Source organism: Acipenser ruthenus, chromosome 10, assembly GCF_902713425.1.
Source record: "Acipenser ruthenus chromosome 10, fAciRut3.2 maternal haplotype, whole genome shotgun sequence".
Lineage (NCBI taxonomy): Eukaryota > Metazoa > Chordata > Actinopteri > Acipenseriformes > Acipenseridae > Acipenser > Acipenser ruthenus.
The window spans coordinates 19,636,648-19,660,301 of record NC_081198.1 but is presented as its reverse complement, the minus strand read 5'-3'; the positions used below and the strand labels follow the sequence as shown (position 1 = coordinate 19,660,301).

The following is a 23,654-nucleotide window of genomic DNA, read 5'->3' as shown; positions in this document are numbered from 1 at the left end:
TGACTTTTTGTTCCAGTTGCTTAATTTTTCTTGTGTTCATTCAAATGCATTGTAAGCAGAAAGCAAAGGGGTGATGGCAGTATTTAATTATTCGTTTGCTCAGAGCCCATGCATTGTACTAGAATTGGTTTTTCTTTATATCCCTGCCAAACAAGCTTTCTAAGGTAGATGCTTATAAATTCTGTGAAACACAATGCAACAAATTTCTAACTGTAGAAGCAATTCTCTGATTTTCTTTTTCTGGAATCATCACCAAGTTGACTGATCAAGACCTTTTTACATGGAGAAAATTGCTAGGGAATGGTCCCTAAAATTAGTCTCCAGTAAAAGTGTTGGTTCTATTTGTGGCACTTTCTAATCCTGTGCCTGTGTCTGTGTTTCAGGAGCTGCCCAGCTCAGACACCGTGGAAGAGGATGTGAAGCCCAGCCCAGTGCAGACTGAGCTGGAGAATCGCAGTCCCTCGCCCCTGTCTGTGTCCGGCAGCGAGACCAGCAGCATCATGCAGAAACTTAAGAAGATGCGCTCGCACATGGACGAGAAGTAACTACATGCTTTCCTTCTCTTAAGCTGTGAAAGCACTGAAACCCATTAGGAGCTAATAAGAATCTACTAACCTTGGTTTGAAGTGTCAGTCTGTTTGATCATTGCAATATATATTCAGTGTGATTCACAGTTTTCAGATCTTGTTCTGTTTCAATAAGGCCTAGAAAATATTGTGTCTATAATACTTGATGAACGGTAGTGTGTGTGTGCAATACGATCATTTTTTTAAAAATCAACACTGAATGATCGTTTACATCAAAGTAATATATTATCATATCAACCCTACCTGACAGCCACTGCCAATTAAAATTAAATCTCTTCTTTTCATATTTGAAACCACTTGAGCCCCTCCCTCAGTCCTGTAGTTATTAAATGAAGTGCTGTGTAATGGATGAGCGGTTTAGGATTCCCAGTAGATGGGATTCAGATTACAATAAGCCTTGGACATTAACCTTTCTGAAAATATTTAAAGTTAATTTAGATCAAAGATACCTTCAAAAGGTTTAGTTTTAAAAGCTGGATTTTCCACTGTGTTCTACCTATATATCGGGGCTTAAACAGCACCTGTTACTAATGGCTGCTTAAAGGGCTTCCTGCGCTGCTCTGCTTATCCTGTCGTAACATCTTCCCGCATATCATAAGCACTGCTCAATGAAATCCACGGGATCTCCTGTATAAGATGCTGGATTTATTTTTTCTCCTTCTGGATATCCTCCATGCTTCCTTACAATTGCTAAATCATATAAGCAGTTTCTTGTATATTTTATGTTTGGGTATTGATGGGGTGAAATGTACTTTTTTCAAATTTAAAGTAAAATACACAATAAGTCACATATTTCCTTTTTATTTCTCTCACCACAATATATGATCATTTTGATATATGACCAATATCAAAATGATTCCCTGCTAAATCCAGGACACTGACCAGATTTTAATCTAAACTATTAAAGTAAAAATAATTGTATTAAAGAAAAAATATATAGCCATTTTCAGCCAGTGGAGTCGCTGTGCAGCTGCTCAGAAATTGCTTCAGGGTGGTGAATTAAAAAAAGATCCGATTTAATACAAATCTAAATAAATAATAATTTTGGAGGCTTTCTGTTTAATTGTTCCCAGTGCATTCTTTCTGTTTAATTGTTCCCAGTGCATTAAAGGGTCAAGCACACAGATCAAGCTCAGTTGCCAGGTTGGCTTTGTCTAGCTGCCAGGAGTGGGCCGGTGTTTAAATATTATCAGGACTTGGCATTCTTATGTTTCCAACATGGCAGGGATACATAACATAGTTTCATAGTTTAGGGAGGACTTAAACTAACTATCCACAGCAGAAACTCCCTTCCAACAATTATCATGAAGTACAGAATTACTGGGGCATTTATTGCCTGCTTGTATTCCTCTCTATTGAAAGGTGTACCCGTCTTGGCAGTTGTTTACCATTACAGTTTTGGGTGTAAAATGAACAAATGACCCATCCCCAGTTGTTCATCATTCCTAGAAAATGAGGATGCATTTTGGGTTATCACTTGAGCTTGCATGTTAAAATATTACATGTATTTGAAGATGGGGGGTGGGGGGGGGGGGGGGTGGGGGGTGTCAGACCAGGTGCTGATATTTACTTGGGCCTCTTATTTTCTACAGTCTCATCTCAGAGCACTAGAGGGAAATTGTCAAACAAAGCTGTGTGCCTTCCCTAAAGCAAGCCATTTAATGCGTGGATTTCCCTTTGTGTGTGGTGTGCATGTGAATATGAGCATGCTCTATGCTAGACAATGGTACAGTGTGCTGTTTTGTTGATGTTTAGAAAGATTTGGGACAGGATGCAGCCCTGAAAACCCCTTTTTGTTCCTGTTTTCTTGCTTTTACTGACACTGGCTATCCCCTAGGATAACAGAGAATGTAGTGTGTCCCCTGATTCTTTTTATTTGCCTCTCTTCCTTCGTCAAGGTGATGGAGAAATGCCTGCTTTTGCTGCAGCATTGGCAGTTCCAATATAGGTCATAGTTAATCGGTTTTAAGTGATCAGTCAATACATTAACACAATTATTACCAAATGACTATTTGCTATTGAATTTTAATTCCATAATCCCCCCCCCGACAATTTTAATTTAGTGAAAACAAAGTCCTGCTTACCTTTGCGGATTACTGCTTGTTGCACACAACTAAAAATGTACTTAAAAAAAAAAAAAAAAAAAAAAAACACATCTGGAAGAGTAGATCAGCCCCTTCTATCATACAGATATCTAATCCAAAAAGCCTCACCCTTTAACTCTTCATAGTTACGTTATGGGCTATTTAGCATGCTTGTGACAGTGCTCCATTCAATTTTAAACATTTAAAATAAGACACAAGAATCGCTAAGTGGGCCATTTTCATCTTAGTGCTACGATGGTTGTGTATGGGGAAATTTCTTCAAAATCCATGTTTTAAAAAAATAAAAGGGCAGTTAAACTGTTGCTTTTTCACTTTCTCTCTTTTTTTTCTCTTTCTCTCGTGGAATTGATTCTCATCTGTAAAATCTCCCTCCTTATTTTGTAGACACTGCTCTCCTGTCCACTACTTCTTCTCTGTCTTTACATCTGATCACTGGGCCTCTCTCAGTGTCTGTTTCCCCAACCTTCATCCCAAATTCCAGCTGTTTATCTACAACCAGTTGGTCAGGTACAGTACAGAGCTCAGCCTTTCTCTCTGCTTCCATTGCTACCATAGAGCATGCTCGGTTCAATAACACCCTCTGAGTGGGCAGACAGGGAATGTATATTGAAAGGGGTTTACAGCGTTTAGGCCGTTCCCCTGCTGGTGCTAGATTTATACAGTTTTATTTTTGATATAGGTTAAGTTATATTCGATAGTATACTACAGCTAGAAATCTAGAGGTAGTAACAGCTAAGCGAAGAAGGGATTCAGCTTGTGAGAGGAAGCTTTTGACTGTCTCAGTACATTTTAATACCACTGTATACAAAAAGTCCTAACAGTCTGAATATATTCTGGTTAGAATTAATAAAACACAGTGGAAAAGGAAAAATCTGCATTTGGGTCTGTCCTCTAGAAACTGTACAATCAGCATCACTGAATAGCTTTGGGTTATAACAGTTATTTTATAGTGCACTTATCTTGTGTACTGCCCTGTCAAAAAACACTATAGTTTACCGTAGACAATACTGTATATAAATGGTGTATACTGTGCACCTTGTATTTGCAAAAGGGTGTGTTCAGTTCTGATTAATGTGTGGAATCAAGCTTCAGCATGAATGTCTGTGTGTTTCTATAGGTTAACATGGATATTTCTTCACCAGGAAATATGTAGGATATTGGGTTTTTTAAATGAAAAATAGAAATACATCACATTTTCTTGTAATATATTTAATGGAGAAAAAAGGAAGTGAAGAGGATTGTTAGTATATCATGAACTTCCTGTGGAAGCCTTGGTTTGATGCATGTTGTCAGCCTCTGATACTTGGAATCAACTGCTACCTGGACTGGAGTGTGGGGTATTTTGTGTGACATACACACGGATTGACACCCAGTCCATGGTACAAGTTGCAGAATAAGATCTACTAGTACAGATACAGGGCTCTGCTTGTAATTGTTCCAGGACCCCCTGCCAATGAGATGTGATCTCTTGGGGTTGATTGAAAGTGTGTTGGTGTGCTGCCCTCTCCCTGCTTCTCACCCTCCCTGTGTGTGTGTGTGTGTGTGTCCCGCTCAGGTTCCTGACGAAGCGAGAGCAGAAGCTGATGCAGCGACGGCGCCATGCCGAGGAGCTGCTGCAGTGGAAGAGGCGGCTGGACGCGGAGGAGGCTGAGATCCGGCGCATGGAGAAGCTGGCCCTGGCAGCCTGGGACCAAGAGCTGCAGAGACAGGGCAGCCCCCGAGGGGACTCCGAGGGACACAGCAGCCCTCAGCACAAAGGTGAGCTTGCTGTTCCCCCAAATTTAGGTCAATTCATATGCAAGTTAAATGCAGCCAATACAATTTTTGTTTGTGAAAAGTAATCCGTTCAACACCAATAGATTGTGAGTTTACGGGCTGGAGGGGGGAATAAGTGAGGCAACAAACAGTGTAGTGATTTTTAGATTTAATTTAATTATCTGCAGCTGAGAATATATAGACTCCCATACTTGCACACATCCATATGTCATGCTTTTAGACTGCAATTATGTGATGAAACTTGGGAACAAGCTTCTGTAGCACAAGTGAGCTGGACAGAACTGTTTCTCTTCCCTCAGAGCTGGCAAGTGAAGAGGAGTCTGCCCCTGAGCAGGTGCCGTCTCACTCCAGCACTCACAGTGACAGCTCAGTCCCTGAGGAAGTGGGCAGCCCCCCTGCACAGACCCCCTCCTCTGAACTACCATCCAGTGCCAAGGACTCTAGCCCCCACGAGGACTCCACCTACTCCCAGGACTTTGACTCCCCTGCCTCTGCCAGCAAACAGGTAAACCTCCAGCATCTCTGCAGGGTGTGCACATCAGGGGACTCTAGCACCACACACGTAACTTGTATAAAGGAAACAGTCACTTCACCTTGGTATACCCTGCACTACTGCCATAGCTTCAAGTGTGAACCCCTTAACCCAGCCATATGATCTTGTCATTGTGTGCTGCTCAGTGATTAGGGTTTATTCAGCTATAGGAACAGATTACTAGAGCTCTATACTGCCCAGTAAGAGCTCAACTATATTTAATATAACTGGGGATATGATTAATCGATTCCTGAAGAGCATAACCTATATACAAACCACCATCAGAAACTTTAGATCTGCTTTTTTCAGTGTTTCGAAATCAAAGGATTGACAAAAATACATATAAAGATGACAATTTGTTCAATTAGATTGTCTTAATCTTGGAACTGATTTAATACCCTGTCTGGTTACCCGGTGCTGTTTCTTTGTTCCCCAGTCTCCCCCATCGAAAGCCAGCCTTAGCATATCTGAGCAAGAGGGCAGTGGCAGCAACATGCAGCTCAAACCCACACTGAAGTCCCGCAAAGTGTCTGGTACCTGGTCTGACAAATCCCCTTCCATCACCCACTCTGGTGAGGTTCTGCATGTTTTTAAATATTTCAATGGATTTTTCTCTCTGCACAGAATACTGTCATTTTCACTAAAAAAGGAAATTTGTGAAATTGCCAAAAGAGGGTTGGCTAACAAATGTAATTTGTTACCGGTCTCTCTTTTGCTTACTAGATATCTTGGTGTCCCGGAAAAGATAACTGTCACACTTTTAAAAATGACACAGAGGAACCGATTGGGATATTTGCCACCAAAATAATGTGTTTTTAGTTGATATGGCCAAGTCTGTTGCAACATTCAGTGGGACATCACTGCACTTGTGGTATTTATTTAATAAAATATTTTGACTGAAAGACAGTAGGGCTGTATTCTCAAAGCTGTCATTAGCTTGATATTTTGGGGCAGAAGTGTGGAGTAGTGGTTAGGGCTCAGGACTCTTGACCAGAGTGTCGTGGGTTCAATCCCAGGTGGGGGACACTGCTGCTGAACCCTTGAGCAAGGTGCTTTACCTAGATTGCGCCAGTAAAAACCCAACTGTATAAATGGGTAATTGTATGTAAAAAAAATAATGTGATATTTTGTAACAATTGTAAGTCGCCCTGGATAAGGGCGTCTGCTAAGAAATAAAAAAAAAAAATAATAATAATAATAATAATAATAATAATAATAATAAATCATTTTCAGGTAGTACAAATACAACCAATAAAGTTTCCAAATCAGAAATACAACTCTGACATTTATTTTAGGGGCTTGCGAGGTAGTCCAAAGTTGTTTTCTTATTTGTTTTAGAACTGTAAATGGATTTTTTTTTTCTGTCTACGGTAAATAGCCTTGAATTTAGCCCCCTAATATTTTAATGTATCTTCTGCAGTGTCCATATTTTTTGTAACAAGGGCATTAGTATTACAATTTGCAGGCAAAAAAAGTAGAACATGAACAAACATCTCAACCATGTGGGAACACATGATTATGTATTAAACTAATAAGGTGAACATCCCATTTTTTTTGCAGTTTTTTTTAAGTGAAAGTTGCACGTCACTTATATCGAGGACTGTGTAAACCAGTACTTGATAAAATAGGTTTGTTATAATTTCGGATAATTTAAAAACTGAAGGTAATTAAGGTAAAACAGAGAAGGAAAAGCATGCATGGCAAGCAAAAATGGCTGTCCGAACATAGAACCTTGGATCACTACAATAAGGGAATTATTGCCTAATATCATTAGCTTCTATTACCAAAGGGCATATTGTTTCCATTTACTGTTTCATTGAACTCATGAAGATAGGAAAAAGATATCCGTTTGTCATCACCTGTAGCTTATTCCCCGCTACTGTATTTTAACATATCTTCTAATGTCAATTTTGCAGTTTTACATATGGAAATTTCATTAATCTTGATAAGCCGGCCTTCATTTTTTTTATGTGTTTACATGTGAATTGAAGGTGCAGTTTGTCATGTGCACAGAAAATGTTTACTTAACAGTTTATTCTAACCAGTAGAAGTTCTTGTTAAATCACATGGCATCAATGTACAGAAAACTGATCTAGAAATCAACGTTCAACTTTACAGGACAATGGCCATATTCACAAACTATCCTTTGGGTGTTAGTGCTCACTTAAGTGTGCAAGTTTAATGTTTTTTCATATTGAGAAAGCATTCAAGTGAGCACCAACACTCAAGCTTTTCTGAATATGGCTTTTATTTCTTAAATGGAGCAATCGAATCTCATCTATTAAATGTATGCTGCATTATGTAAACAGAAAAGCAACGTTTTGGGAATGTTTGCATGGCGACAAAACTGTTTTGTATAAACTTGTGGCATTTCCTTGTGACCTGCATATTGTGATGTGTTCTATACGATCCGATTACAGAGGTCACGTTTTTTTTAAATCTTCACCATTTCCTGCAGATGCGATGTCGGAGCAGAGCGACATCGAGAGCCGTATCCGCGCGCTCAAGGGGGAGCTGCGGCAGCGCAAGAACATCGTGCAGCAGCTGAAGAGGGAGCAGAAGAACAGGCAGAAGGAGAGGCTGAAGGCTCAGGAGGCCAGCCTCCTCAAGCAGCTTGAGGTCAGTCCTGAGAACAGCCAGCAGGGGGGGGATTAAACACAGGGAGGTTATAATCTGGGGCAAAAACCTCATTGGGGAAAGAACATCCAGTAATCATACAGGTAGAGAGTGTACAAAGACATTTTTTGGCCCATAGCACTTTAGTGTAACATTGTATTTGAAACTACTATCAGGTATTAAAATTGGTTCTTTGGGAAAATCAGCTTATTCTTTTGATGTTTGTTAGTGTCTGTTAGAATAGAAGGCTGCCACATGATGTGCTCCAATTTGTTGCAACTCCCACTGTGGCCATAGGGGGTGCTGTTTTCCATCATTCAGAGGTTTCACTCCCCATGCTGTTCAGTGGTGTTTCCATTTGCTTCAATGATCCGTTCCTGGCAGGATGTTGTAAACAGCTGATCAGAGCATCATCACTGCACGGACCTGGTGGAATTCTTGATTCCCGTTGATAAGCTCTTAAAGCTGCAGCAGCATTGCACTTGTTGGTATAATAAAGGGTACTAGGTCAGCATGTTGTATGTATGGACACAAATAGAGCAGTAAGACCTGCCTTTACATACTTCTGATTGGGACAGTAATATAGCACTTGTTGAATTTCTCCCCATCTTCCCCAGTCGTATGATGATTTCATTGAGAAGACTAAAGCAGAGCTCAATAAGGAACTGAGCACCTCACAAACAACCAAACCCCAGATCAAAACACCTTCCTCTGTCCCCGAGAAACCCAGGGTCAAACCACCACCACTTCACAGGTATGTGAAAGAAATCTGGGTTCTAAAAATTAGGTAGCCAACAAAGCAAAAATATTAAGCATCTTGTTTTTCATTAAACTGTATTTCTAACCTGGTTGGAAATAAGTACTGTAACTTGACTGAAAGAATGCTGTCCCACTACTGCACATATACATAACACAATTTGTATCATAATATAAATATTGCCACACATTGTGGTACACTGAACATCGTGCAATATTGTGTTGTTGTTTCTTCTGAAAAACTAATTTCATTTACTTTGTGTAAGGTTCAGAAAGATGAATAGTAAACAGTTGTAACAAAAGAACAGGTTTGCCTTTGTTGTAAGTTTTTGGTTCAAGAGTTGATCTAAACTCGAGTAATGGACAGCGTTGCAGTAAAAAGATACAGGTACATGCAACTTACGTCATGTGTTTTGTGCAGTACTGTAAATGTATTTGCAAATCGCACACACACTTTCATTTGAACATATTCACAGTAGTATCCCTCCTCAAAGGTGTCACATTTCTATTTTAAATTGCAAATTACAGGGGTGCCAAAATTGAATATCTATTTATCTAGTATCCAAACATCTGACCATTTTGAAGATAAATATTAATAAATAAATACAATTTACATATGGCTTTGCAAAATCAAAAATTATTTAATCTAATTATTCTGATAGTTTTCGACAGTTGAAGGATACGGCCAATTCTCATTAATAAGAATTTTAGTGGACCAGCAAAAAAGTGCATACTGTCAGTTTTTATTGAAGTTACAATAACACTTTAACAAATTACACCGTGTAACAATTTATTTATTTTTTGGTTCCTGGGTAGTAAGTGTTATTTCCTAATTGCTTATGCCTCAAAATTATAGAAAATGGCTATTCCCCACAAACTTTGCTTTTGTGACCAGGACAGTGATATTTTGAAATTTACCTATTTCCAATGAGAAAACGGGCGAATTTGTGTCTTTTCGTTCAAATAGTCAGAAAAAAACAACATATGAATCCAAATTAACATGTATTTATACTAAAGAAATACAAAAATGACTACAAAAGATTTAGAAGTGAGTAGTTTTTCGAGATTTACGATTATACTGTAAATCACTTTCACGAATCAGCCCCCAAATGTAGTCTCCCATCATGTTCTCGTTATACTGTCCTTGGTAGCGGCGTTCAAAGTCCAGTATATCCTGGTGGAAGCGCTCGCCTTGCTCCTTCGAGTACGCTCCCATGTTCTCCTTGAATTTATCAAGATGAGCATCCTACAGCCCATTGTGCCGTAGTTCTTCACTAGAGTCTCAACCAGCTCCACATAGTTTTCGGCCTTGTGATTGCCCAGGAAGCCCCGAACCACTGCGACAAAGCTGTTCCAAGCCGCTTTCTCCTTACTAGTGAGCTTCTTGGGGAATTCATTGCACTCCAGGATCTTCTTTATCTGTGGTCCGACGAAGACTCAGACAGCTTAGGGAAGAAGTCTTGAAGGTACTTGAAGGCTGCCGACTCCTTATCTAGAGCTCTGACAAATTGTTTCATAAGGCCCAATTTGATGTGTAGTGGTGGCATCAGCACCTTCTGCGGGGTCCCAGCCGTACTCATCATACTTCAAGGCGTCCAGCAAGGTCTTGATGCTGTTGTAATCCTCTTTGAGGTGCACAGAGTGAGCCAGGGGAGGAGACGGGTACTTGTTACCATTATGGAGCAGCACGGCTTTGAGGCTCCTGGATGAGCTGTCAATGAAGGACAGTATAACATGAACATGATGGGAGACTACATTTGGGGGCTGATTTGTGAAAGTGATTTACAGTATAATCGTAAATCTCGAAAAACTACTCACTTCTAAATCTTTTGTAGTCATTTTTGTATTACTTTAGTATAAATACATGTTAATTTGGATTCATATGTTGTTTTTTTCTGACTTTATGTGAACGAAAAGACACACATTCGCCCGTTTTCTCATTGGAAATAGGTAAATTTCAAAATATCACTGTCCTGGTCACAAAAGCAAAGTTTGTGGGGAATAATAGCCATTTTCCATACTTTTGAGGCTTAAGCAATTAGGAAATAACACTTACTACCCAGGAACAAAAATTGTGTTACATAGTCTTATAAATCTAAAAGTACTGTGCATTTTATTGAAAATAGTTGTAAGTTCACTTTTAAAAAGTATACATTGCAAATGAACTGCACTTGAAACCTGCATGTCCCATTCGGATCACAGACATTTTTAAACCACAAAAGCAGCTCGTCTTCAACATCAGGTATTGAGCAAATTGGAAACACTGACAACTTGCATCCACAGTTTGCTGTTCATAGCCTGTATTATTGTACAGCAGATTTTCAGAATGGTTGACAAACTGTTCGCTGGAATGCTAAAATCTGCAGCAACATTTTAATTTTCTTGTACTTTGGTGCATTATCTACTGCTTTCAACACCTCCACTTTTGCCTGCAAAGATAGTGCAAGTTTTTGCGTCGATTCATGGAAATGGCATTGATGTGTAAGTACAATGACAACTTGAAATTAATCATAGAATCTATAGTTCTAAACAGCACTAAAATACAGAACAGGGGAGCTAACCTGAATGCAAGTTAATACATTTTGTAATATCCTTTGCACTCAGCTGTTCGAACTAGGGTGATTCATTTTATTCAAAATGTTCTTCCCTGGGGGAGCTCAAACTAATTCACACCAACAGAACATTTGTGTTAAGTGAATTTCTATTATTTACAATAAGCGACTGCTAAAATTGGCCGGGACCATGTAGATAATTTGTTGTATCAGGAAATTAGTCATACCAGAGTTCATTTTAATGGGAATTGACTATTTACAATGGGTGTACTTGGAAGGAGCTACATATTGAACCTAAATAGTATACTTTGTAATACTTAGGATATCAGAACTTAGGGTAGCAGTGTGAATAATTCGTTTCTGTCCTATCACCGTTGAATCATTCTCTTCTGGTCTTACTGTAGGTTCAGGGTCTCGGGATGTGAATTCAGTTATGCATGTAGAAATAGCTGCTGTTATCATTCTGTTTCCTATTTCAGCCCTGAAACAAGAAAGAACTGGAAGGTTGTGACTGAGTCGGTGAAGCCGAGATCATCTCTAGAGTCCAGTGCAGAGCAAGGTACGTATCAATAAACCAAACATTTAAAAAAAAAAAAAAAATGGCATCCTTAAATGTTTACATATAATGTTAACTGCTATATAATTGTGATGAAACCTGGTTAACTACAATTACATTTTTACATTAAATTTGAATAATTATAAGTATCTGACTATTTCACATTTAATGTGGATGTAGGTACTGGTGATCTACTCATGTCTCTGGTGATATACTCACAGACTTGTTTTACATTTCTTTTAGAAAATGTTGCATTGTCAAGCACCACAAGCGACAGGAAGTGTGCTGAAGGGGATATTCGATCCAAAGAGCCATCTGCTTGCCCTTCTCCAGCCCTCAAATTCCCAGACAACTGCAAACAAGAGTCTGCTGATACCCTGGAAAGTCTGTCTCCGGTTCACAGGGATGTGCCTGATAGCAACAGGATTCCTGAGCTATCAGCTAGCAGGCAGGAGGAGGTCTCCGAAGATGACAGTGTGGTCTCCAGTCAAAGATCTGATATCCTGGAGGAACTAGAGCACCTCAAAGCTGAGGAATCGGAGACTGAGGATGGCCAGCAGCCTTTCCAACTCAACCTTGGGAGGCTAACCCCTCATGAAGACAAATCTTCCCTGAAGCAGGTTGCATCTTCTAGCACCTATGGACAGACGGACCTGGCTAAGGAGGCAGTGGGTCTGCAAGATGTGAGGAAAGACTCGAAAGAAGAGGTAGATGAAGAGATGGAGGAAGTTGGAAGCGAGCACTCCATTGATTCAGTTAAAAGTGTAAAATTGGATATTGTTGGCCATCATGAGCAATCCCCGAAGAGAGAGCAGTCTTACTCTACTGACTTTGATGTGTCTTCACAAGAAAAGGAACCGTCAGTCCCTGAGCAGAATGAAACACCCCGTGTCATGAGCTACAGGGATGATTTTGAGTCCTCCTCTGGCTATTCTCCCAGGAAAGCATCCTACAGTGAGAACTATAAAAACTCCCACACCAGCTCCACTGCCAAACCAGAGTCCAAGCAGGAAGAACCCTCACTGAAGTTGGAGAGGAGCCAGGTCAGGTCCTCTGCAGAAGGCAGTGAAGAAGAGATCAGCGAACAACTGAGTGAGAAGTCATTTTCCTCTTGTGGCAGCTTCCACTCCTCCGAGAGACTGTTGGACGTTGAATCCCCGACAGAAGATTACAAAGATAAGGGGCGGAGTGATGGAGAGCAAGAAGCAGCTACTCCAGTGCCATCCCCCAACGCTTCCCCATCTCACACTCCACCTTCTGGGTCCCGCGATTCAGACTTGCTTCCTGACTTCACCGTGGGGGATAGGGTTCTGGTGAGCAATGTGCAGCCAGGCACTCTCCGCTTCAAAGGGAAAACCAAATTTGCCAATGGGTATTGGGCTGGAGTCGAATTGGACAAGTCTGAAGGGAGCAACAATGGGACTTATGATGGCGTGGTTTACTTTGAGTGCCAGGAACAGCACGGCATCTTCGCTCCTCCTCACAAGATCTCCCGGCTGCCTGAGAAATTTGAGATCTACATGGACACGACCGAAGATGAAGACTCTTTCTTCGACGACCGGTCCGAGGGGCATCGCAAAAGCGAGGCAGAAGAGAAGGAGGAAGAGGAACCCAAGTCGGTTGAAGAAGAACCAAAGGAACACCAAGCAGAGAAGCAACCTCAGGATCAAGCACCACAAGAGAAAATCAGAAGTGAAGATACCGTTCACCAGACTGAGATTGAAATTACAAACTTGCAAGAAATCATCAGCAAATCTCCAGAATGTGTGAAATCCTTTGCTAACGAGTTAGATTCAAACAAGAAGTCAAGTGTTAAGGACAGCAATCTGATTCTGAATGAAGCCAACAAACAGATGTCTAACTTTGTCCCAGAGGACACTATGACACCAGAGGTCAAGAGTAAGCCAGAGAGTGCAGAGGAGGCAGAGAAGCCTTGGTCTACCCCACTGCTGGATCTTCTGACAAGAGAGAAGGACCACCTGGTGCCCCAGTTCAAACCTCCAGTGGCCCGCGAGGAAGAGCCTGCAAACGAAACGAAACAGACCCAGGAGAAAGCCAGTGCTTTTGCTGACAGACTCCTTGGGAGCTTTGTGAACGATGCTGTCAGGCAGTTGCAGCAAATCAAAGCGCTTCGCAATGAGAAAATTGCGGCAGCGAATGTAGCGGAGAGCGGTGAGCTGGCAGACGAATCGACTCCTAGGGTTCCCCTGCGACCACGCTTGGCACACGATGGATTGACAGGCAGCGCGCTGGATCTGCTGGGGGGAGAGGAGGAGGAGGAGAAGGAAGAGCCTTCGTCTCCAGAACTCTGCCCCAGACCAGTGAGTTGACTAATACACAAAGGGGTTTAAATGAAGTTTAATTTTCAAACTGTATAGTAAGATTGTATGCAAGTTGAGTTTCTTACATCATGTCTGTAATTTCTTTTAGATTACATCAATATTTTAATGTTCTCTGAAGAGGGTTGTTTGAACAACACGAGTTTGGATACTTTAAACAAATAAAAGTGAAGTCACCTCATTCTGTTTGTTATTAAATGGGTAGCTCTGTTTCAGAAATAAACACTTTAATCACACAATGTTTATTTAACTTTCATTGCTGGAACCTATATCATGACTTTGTCGCCGTCAGTACTTCTTTAAAAAATGTTCCAGCAGATTGTCAGTATATATCCATATGGTCCCTTGTGCTTCTGTACCCCAGGAGAGCCCTGTGTTTGGTGCCAGCGGTCAGGAGGAGCTGGCCAAGCGGCTAGCGGAGCTGGAGCTGAGCCGGGAGCTGTTAGATGTGTTGGGGGACGAGCAGGACTGGTTCGACGAGGACTTTGGCCTCAGCTCCCGCAAGGAGCAGCAGAAACAGAAACAGCAGGAGGGACCAGGGCAGGTTGTGGGGGACCAGCCCAAGCCCTCGGGACGGCCCGCGCTCCCGCCGCTGAAACCCAGGGAGGAGCCCCTGCTGGTCGTCCCGCACAGCGTTCCCGAGGTGGAGAGGCTGGTCCACGAGGCTGCGGAGGAGCTCTGGAAGTGGCAGGACCTCGGACACAGTGTGCAGGATGCCAGTGCCCCGGCACACTACCTGGGCAATGATAGCAAGGGCCAGGACATAGACAGCATCAGCAAGCACAGCTACAAAAGGGTAAGTGTTAAACAAGGACTTTCTTACTCATCCCCAGTAAGAGATCGTGGAAGCTTATATAATTTTTGATAATACTTTTATGTTGGATGTTGGTCTACTTTTTTTATGATATTGATGATCTCATTTTTAATGTACAGATTGGGGAGGGGAGGTATGCATGTATGAACGTGTGGGTTGCAGTGCGTAGTGAAAGGGTGATGCAGGTGCTCCAGACAAGGACAAACACAAAGTTCACGGTTCAAGTTCCTTTTATTTCTTGACCAACGTTTTAAATAATAAAGCTGGCTCTACCCAGCAATGGGTATTGCCAGCACAAAACCGGGCTCAAATAATACAACTGGCTCTACCCAGAAATGGGTATTGCCAGCGCCAAAACAAGGGGTTGCAGTCCCGAAATAATAATTACAAAAACCAAAGACACAACACAAACACAGACATGTCTCCGGACAGTGCTTGCTGTTAGTGCAGGTTCAGTGCTGGAAACAGTGATGCTGGTTAAGTGCAGGTGCGGTGAAGTCCGGGTGAATCGCTGGCCCCAGGCTGCAGCTCCCAGATCCGTGCTTAATTATTCTGGCAATAACAAAACACACACTGTTGCAAAACAAACAAAAACACTTAACTCTCGCTCCAAACAGTCCTCGTTTCCTCCCATCAACCACAACAAAGGAACTGATTACGGCGTCACGTCCCCCTAAAGTACCCTCAGCCCCGCCCCCTCCGATAGCTAGTTCAGTCACATCTCCTCCAATTCATGAATGAAACTTCGCTTACCGTACTAGGGCGGTGACTCCTGGTACCGTGACGCCGTCCCTTTCCTGAATGGCCGGCTTCCGACTGCCCCCGGAATGAATTGCCGAAACATTCAGTACGGGGCACGCAATTTCTGCTGTACAGTGCTCTCACAGGTCGAGTGGGAAATTGTTGATTCAGATTCATTCGCTCTTTGTCACAGCATGTTACTGACTTACTTGCACTTAAGCTATAACAACAAAGCTTGAATATATTGTTACTTCCTACTTTTACAAGTAGTGACCAGGACATGCCTGTTGGTCTGTGACGGGCTGGCAGGGGTGGGTTGAGTTGTTTGTGTCTACAGTCAGTAATGTTAATGAACTGTACAGCTTTCTGAGTGCACAGATGACTGAACTACTGAAGAATATTGTTAACACACAAAGAGCATGATTGTGGCACATAAAGTAACCTGTCTTCTGAACCCTTGTCTCTTCTGAAGGCTGTGTTTGACCTGACCCGCCAGATCTTCCAGGAGATCTTTGCTGAGGATCCCAACACTAACCAGCCACAGTGGATGAAACCCAGCCGCATGAACTCCTCCTATTACAGGAGAGTGAAGAACCCAAACGACATCAAAGAAATCAAGGTAAAGCAGACAGGCTCCAGCCTCCTGAACCGGCAGTACGATCCAATCCATACTGCAATAGGCAGGGCACAATACAGTACAATACATGTGATGGAGCTGATGTAAATAGATGCTGAGGACAAGGATCAATTTTAACACCATCATACAGGTAGTATGGATTATAAGTTTAAATGATGTGATGGTCCTGATTGGCTACTTTTGTACAACGTATAATCAGATAAAATGATAATTAATGATGGGCTATTTTTTAACTGATATAGGGGATTGTGTTCATATGTACTAATAATCACATTTATACAGCAACGTTTAGATATGTAGCATCGAATCACTTTCTCAGTCTGTGGTGAATATTGTTCTTAGTGGACCTTATACTTTCTTTCTAGACGTACTTGTTATATAAAGAATACTCCATGAATGTTCATAGTCTGTGATTATGTCACTCGGAGGCTCATCCAGGTTATTCAGCTACCTTCATTCATGGAATAAATATGGTACTCTGAATGTTCATGGTGTGTTCTCTGTTTATTCTCCCCTGCTTGATGCATATCCCACAGAAGGGACATAGTGGAGGTGGTTGCATGTATGTTACACATTCACAATTTACTTCAATAAAGAACCACTTCCCAATTGAAAAGATCGATAACAAAGACAGTCTTTAGCACAAGTTATTGAGAGGGGTCTGTTCATCTGTCTGTATATCTAGAAGGGAGAATTCAATTGTGATTTCATGCTTTAGTATATGGAGGCATTTTTTTTTATTGTATACAGGGTTAGAAACTAACAATATTGTGCTATTAGTTCAAAGGACTAGTACCTTTTGAAACTTGCTAGTCCTGATGTGAAGTGTCTAAGTTGGAATCAACAACAACAGTTGGGGTCCCTAAAGATAGGCTTAGATTATATTTTGCTAAAAAAAACAAAGCACCTTGGTAAACTCTCCTACAGATCGATCAATCACCTGTTTGCACCACGTTACTGAGCGACTAACTGTACTGTGTGCTGAGAAACTGGCACTGACAGCACCAGACAGGATGACAGAGGAAAGAATTCTCTCAGCTTTGTCACCTTGCCGACCATGAAGCTCCGCCTGAAATTGAAAATGTACATTTCATGTGTTGCTATTTACAAAAATGCTGTCTGGCTATGAATTACTATCTACAATAATTAATGTACTCACGTACACATGTGGTCTTTACTAAAGTCCCAATTTAAAAAGCCCTCAGGATGAAATTGTTAGCTAGGTGGGTTTTTTTTTTTTAATTAGCAGTGGAAGAAAACTGCTTCAATAAGTACAGTAGAATCTGCCAGAACTGATGGATGCTGTATCTACTGTGGATACTAATGAGAGCATAACAAATACAAAAGATAAATGAGGGAAACAGATCTTTTCAAGAAAGCTGGGAGACATTGATTTTATTTTTTTTTTAAACACTGCAATAACAGTTCTGCTTATGAAGCATTCACACTTTAATTTGACAGAACAGGTGATTTATTTGCACTGTGCAGGACTATTTTCCCCCATTGGTGCTTGAGCCCCAGAGCGCTCACAGAATCAGTCAGGGTCGTAATCCGATATAAATCTCCACATTTTTGTAAAATGACTTTACACTTACTTCAAAAGATGCAACGTGTTTCAGTAAATTGAAACGATAAACTTTGCATCCCGCGCAGAGGGAGAACACAAATGTAAAACGTCATTAAGTGGGGTTGGCATTGTAGGGGAGATGAAGGGAGGTTTCAGTTCAGAGTGACTGTTTTCTAAGCATTATTTGTGAATGCTTATTCACCACTGCTACATCCCGTTAGAAAATTGACTTCCCTGACTGAACGTGAGAGTATGTGTACATTTGTTTTAAGTACTCGTCCAGAAGACTTCTGAGACACAGACATCAACTAGTCCTCATCAGATTTAATTCGCCTCGGGTGAGCGTGAGTTTCTAACCCTGGTATATATTTATCTGTATGTAAGGCAGGACAGTAGCTGGCTGACACTGATACAGTGTGTGCTTGAGTAGAAACAAAACCGCCAACAAATGACTAAATACTTCTTAATGCCAATGTGTTCTGGTCACAGAATTCACACGTATTTACAGAAATACAAGGTTAAAATGACCCGCAAATGTATAAACGTGGGAGAAAAAAACAATAGTAAACCTCGTTTAACTGCATGTCGCTAAAGCTGAACAACGTATTTACCTGAAATCCTGTTATATGCAATACGATTTTATTTGGATTGTTTAGCTGAAGGTCGTCCCACAATTATGCAGCTATTCAAGGCATATTATAAAAGTCCTGTTTTTTTAGAGAGTGGAACTTTCCACTACAAGCAAAAGCTGCATTTAATTGTGAACTGATATTATGACATTTAGTGCAGAAGACTGCACATACAGCTCTGTAATGATATGCTTTTGCTTTAAGAGAAATGGTTTAACAGCATGTTTTTCAGTTGGTGGTTTCCATTCAAAATAGATTTTGAAAAGGCATACCATAACAAAGTTTAATAAACGTGCGTTCTTTAAAAACAGCAACAAAAAAAACCATTGATTTAACCATGAGACATGCACTTTGTCAGCGGAATAAAACATTCTGGCAAAAACATTGTACTGTAAAAGCTGTAAGACAGCCAATTAACATGCCAGTTCAAAAGTGAACTCTACATATACATTAGCTGCAAGATCTTTGCTTTTTTTTTTAGCTTTGACAACAAACTAAATTGAAAGGCAGCTGCATATTAACCCTACCCAGCTATACCAGAGGTTTCCAACCGAAACACTCTTGTACTGAAGCCCTGTATTGCACTAGAACACTTATTTTTAAAGGCATTGAAAACTGAACCAACGCCTAGATGGCAGGGGTAGCTCACTTACTAAGTCAGAATTTGTTTTCTTAATTTAAATGTATTACTTCTATTAGTGCAGCACTGTCACTTTATAATATATATACAACACTCATTACACTAATAAGAAAGATGTATTAAAAACCTATGTAATAAAGTAAGTGTAAAAAAGTAATGCAAGTGCAGAAATGTACAGTACAGGTAGGCTACATGACTGCAAACTGTTTCCAGCGAAGAACTCTGTGATACACATCTGGACGGTCTTTTTTTTGCAAGTATGGACGGCAAACCTTGTCAGCGTTTTCTAAAGTATCCCAATTGGCTCTGTATCCGGATGCTGCTCCATATTACAAGTGTTACAAGCGCAGCACGCACGCTTACATCATCTGTGTCGCATTTCAGAGCGTCCTGGTCGCTAAGGTGACAAAGCTGAGAATTCTTCCTCTGACATCCCTCTTGTGTTGTCAAGAGTTTTGGTTGTATTTTCGTCAGCACTCTTCTCCTCAACTAGAAAACCCAGCTTTTTTGAAGCAACGTTGCATTCTTTGCTGACTGACAGAGTTCCAAGCAGCGCATAGCATCTAACAGACATTTTATTTACACTGAATTCTCGTGCTGATGCTCATTGCTTTTCTCTTTTCAAGCCATGCTGTTGCAGTCTATGCTGTAAACCCGACACTGCGTACAGGGATTAAATAGCCAAGATACAGATTTTATTATAACGGCACGATAGTAAGTGACAGACAGTTTCTTGTTTAAACCCGATTTTGAGGGGTATGTTTTCTCAGCCGTTTCAAAACCGATCGGGACGCCATTTGGCACGCTTGGTGTCTGTGTCAAATGTGAAAATCCGTTTGGTAGTTTTAAAGTTACAGAATAGCGTAAAAATGAGTTTACAAATTATTCAGACAATTTTTGCACTCAACTAAAAAACGTCTGCGAGTTTAAACACCTCCTTTGGTAGGCTGGTAGAACTCGTTAACGAGGAGTGCCTTTTTGTGGAACCAACAAAATCGACCAAGTAATTACCGAGATATTTGGGCTTTTCTTCGCTCATGCATGGTTAGTTTTTTCATAACTATGAAAATAGGCCTGCGCACTTCCGTCAGATGTTAGAACATTCGGTCTCCCTTTGATTCTCTTGTTAACGTATGTCTGAGCTGAGCTGAGGAGTGATCCAGAGTGTAGAACTGCAGGCCGGAGACCAGCTACGCAGTACCTGTCTCTTTACAAAGCAAGGGCTGCATTAAAAAAAACTAAATAATAACAAACTACAAACCTGTAATAAAAAATAATATACTTAACAATTGTTTATCCTAGTGTAAGCAGAAATATAAAGCTGAACAACATATAGCAGCAAAGCGTGTTTATGGTAATACATGAACCGCATTTATTATGTTTTATTGTATAATTTAAGAGAATCAGTAACTTATTTTTGTAATATTGGATAAGCCTTGTTGCTTTTGCTAGGGGGACAGTCTAAAAAGTAAAGTTGTTTACTTACTGTATTATTTGACAGGACGTTACTTCCTGCTTTGCTGTTGTGATCTACACTGGAGACAGACACACAAGATGGCAATGTAAACAAGGTTGAACTGTTGTTGCAGGGGACAGTATGCAAACACACTGAAATATACTATACAGACCCTCGACCAAACCTGTATTCAAACAGCATGTTCCAATAAGTCTGAGCTGTAGTGTATATTGCCAAACAAATATATTCTGGAGATACTGTTTATATTGGTGCAAATTAAACTGAAACGAAACTTAAATAAACATTACAACAGGTTAGCCCACTATGTGATAGGTGTTGATTTTGAGACACATTACTGGGTTATCATGCACGGTTTAAACTGGCCTATTGTGCACATAGGGTGTCATGTAGGTTTCCTGAAGATGATGTTAAACTGGTAATATGTCTTACTGTACTGCTCCTTACTTGATATATGCCCAGGTGAATGCAAACCTAGGCCACAGACGCAGGGGTTCTCTAACTCTTCACTAGAATTTGCTTACATAGATTCATATGCTTGGAAGAACTTCAGAACTAGATCTCTTTTTAAAGGTTTAGTTTCTAAGTCCGAACTTCTTTGGTCATGCATATTTGATTGTTGTTGGGATGAGGTGCTAATCCTGATAAATAACTTGAATAACAAGACCTTGTGAATCCTAACGGTGACCTGATCTGAACTTTATCCAGGCCACCTGACAGTTTCAGACCCTGCGCTGTCTTCATTTCAATAACCTCCAGCAAAGCCTGTTCAATCAAATGGATGAGCTCTGAATGAAGCAGAGGTCATTCTGTTCATTCAGTCTGTCCTGTCACACCTCATTGGTTTTCCTTAGGTAGGCTACTTGGCATTGTGCACACACCCCGCTCACAGTTCACTTCTTGTGTTCTCTAGTTGTAAAGCTTTCAAGGTTTGACATGTTGAAAATGGATGTTGGTTTATAGCTGTGCTGTCAGTGCCTTTATTGTGATGTTGGGTGTAATGAAGCATACTGATTCTGTACTGAGTAGGTTTATCAGAGAGTACTCCTATGGGCAATGAGATACACTGTTATACTAAAGCGATAACTGCAGGGTGGCATAGAGTTTATGAGGAGACAAGTATTTCAATTAATAAAATCCAAGACGGAGGATTTTATACAAGCATGGGCGCCTGTTGTCTCTTAAGTACACGTGATGTGTCCTTCAGTTATAGTTAAGTGCTTTGGTTTCTCCTTGTCCTGTTTTAATATGTAGAACTGAATGTGTCTTTTGGTTCAGGCTGCTTTTGCTGTGCTGTCATTGGGACCATTTGTGCCGGTTGTTTGTGAGACTGGATTGTGTTTTAAAATACTCTCTACTGCACTGTGCCTAGTATTTATCACCTGCTCTCCAAAAATGCATGGTTGACTTTTCTGCTTTTCTGATGACACAGCCTCGGTTGTTTTCTCATAGTTCTGGTGCTGTGCAGATAAGTGCCTTCCTGCATAGTTTGCATTTTACTATAAATCATTATTTTCCACCTGTCCTAATTGTATGATGTGCTGTTGAATAGTCCAGTTAAAGGAGTAATATGATAATAAATGGAATTAATACAGAAATATTATTAGGAATATGTAAAACTGGTGTAATAACAAAGTGTGATAACTGCGTCATTGACCTTGCACAGTATTATAGATTCCGGGGAGGTTTAAAGTCTATTGAAGCAGTAATAAAGCCTTTGTTTACTTAAGTACATTAGCATCTTAATATTAAAATATTTAAGACATCTGTATTTTCACTTCGATACAATTGCTTCCTATGCAGCAGGCATTAGGACCCCACACAGTCCTTTGGTACTAATACCAGCTTCCAGAAAGAATGAGAACTTGGTGTGGGGGCTTTGAATTTGATAGGTATCTGTGAGCAGCTACAGGGTCTGAAGAAATCCAGAGGAGTTCTAGTTAACACCTGCTTGGGATTTCTCAGCTCTTACTAGACATTGCCTTGTGTTGACTTCTCAGACCTTCATCAGCGCAGAGGTACTTAAACTGTATGGCTTGAGGAAGGACCAGCACCAAAAAACAGACTGGCAGAAGATGCTGAAGTTTGGGAGGAAGAAGCGGGACCGCGTGGATCACATCCTGGTAGGTGAAGAGGGCACTGCTGCAGTGCTGTCTTTTTAATATAGAATTTTTAATAGTAGTTTTAACCAGAAAGACCACTCCTGATGACTTATTAGTTGAGTTCCAATGCAGGGGATATAGTGGAGTAGAAGCACCTCTATCCAAAATGCTCCTGCAGGGACACAAAGCAAGTTTATAATAATGAGTGTTCTGATACAGTACGGGGGAGCTAGCTGTATGCCACACTGTTCATTTAGAGAACTGCTTATCTAATTGGATTGAAACTTGGTAACTAGCAGCAGAATCAATCTAGGTTTGGTGACAATCCCTTCTCACTCTTTCTTTGAACTATCCCCCAGAATAACTGTTTTAGTAAATCTGTCTTCATTCCAGGAAGTTGTGCTGTGCAATTGGCAGTCAAAACGAGTTTAAACAGCTTGTGAAATAGTCAGTGTTTGTCATTTTACACTGGCAGTTCAATGCACCCAGAGCAAATAGGACTAGCGGGAAATGTGCTGGAGATTATGTGTGTGTGTGTGTGTGTCTATATATATATATATATATATATATATATATATATATATATATATATATATATACATACAGCTCTGGAAAAAATTAAGAGACCACTGCAAAATTATCAGTTTCTCTGGTTTTACTATTTATAGGTATGTGTTTGGGTAAAATGAACATTTTTGTTTTATTCTATAAACTACTGACAACATTTCTCCCAAATTCCAAATAAATTTTTTTTCATTTAGAGCATTTATTTGCAGAAAATGACAACTGGTCAAAATAACAAAAAAGATGCAGTGTTGTCAGACCTCGAATAATGCAAAGAAAATAAGTTCATATTCATTTTTAAACAACACAATACTAATGTTTTAACTTAGGAAGAGTTCAGAAATCAATATTTGGTGGAATAACCCTGATTTTCAAGCACAGCTTTCATGCGTCTTGGCATGCTCTCCACCAGTCTTTCACATTGATGTTGGGTGACTTTATGCCACTCCTGGCGCAAAAATTCAAGCAGCTCGGCTTTGTTTGATGGCTTGTGACCATCCATCTTCCTCTTGATCACATTCCAGAGGTTTTCAATGGGGTTCAGGTCTGGAGATTGGGCTGGCCATGACAGGGTCTTGATCTGGTGGTCCTCCATCCACACCTTGATTGACCTGGCAGTTTTCTTCCAGGACAACCTTGTACTTGTTCCAGCTTTGCTGAAGCACCC

The 23,654-nt window shown here is 40.6% G+C and overlaps 1 protein-coding gene across 5 annotated transcripts in view; it reads left to right on the top strand.

Annotated features, from left to right (window-relative positions):
- Positions 1–23,654, top strand: part of cep350 (centrosomal protein 350) — an 80,632-nt gene that overhangs the window by 54,864 nt on the left and 2,114 nt on the right. For 3 of the 5 annotated variants that reach the window (XM_059031939.1, XM_034008673.3, XM_034008663.3), the window contains exons 28-39: positions 384–541; positions 3,077–3,199; positions 4,248–4,450; positions 4,768–4,973; positions 5,437–5,572; positions 7,459–7,619; positions 8,234–8,370; positions 11,404–11,483; positions 11,724–13,801; positions 14,184–14,615; positions 15,847–15,993; positions 22,322–22,444. In XM_059031939.1, coding sequence (XP_058887922.1) covers positions 384–541; positions 3,077–3,199; positions 4,248–4,450; positions 4,768–4,973; positions 5,437–5,572; positions 7,459–7,619; positions 8,234–8,370; positions 11,404–11,483; positions 11,724–13,801; positions 14,184–14,615; positions 15,847–15,993; positions 22,322–22,444 — 3,984 coding nt within the window. The remainder of the gene's footprint in view (positions 1–383; positions 542–3,076; positions 3,200–4,247; positions 4,451–4,767; positions 4,974–5,436; positions 5,573–7,458; positions 7,620–8,233; positions 8,371–11,403; positions 11,484–11,723; positions 13,802–14,183; positions 14,616–15,846; positions 15,994–22,321; positions 22,445–23,654) is intronic. The other 2 variants (XM_034008695.3, XM_034008684.3) reach the window with 1 other exon arrangement.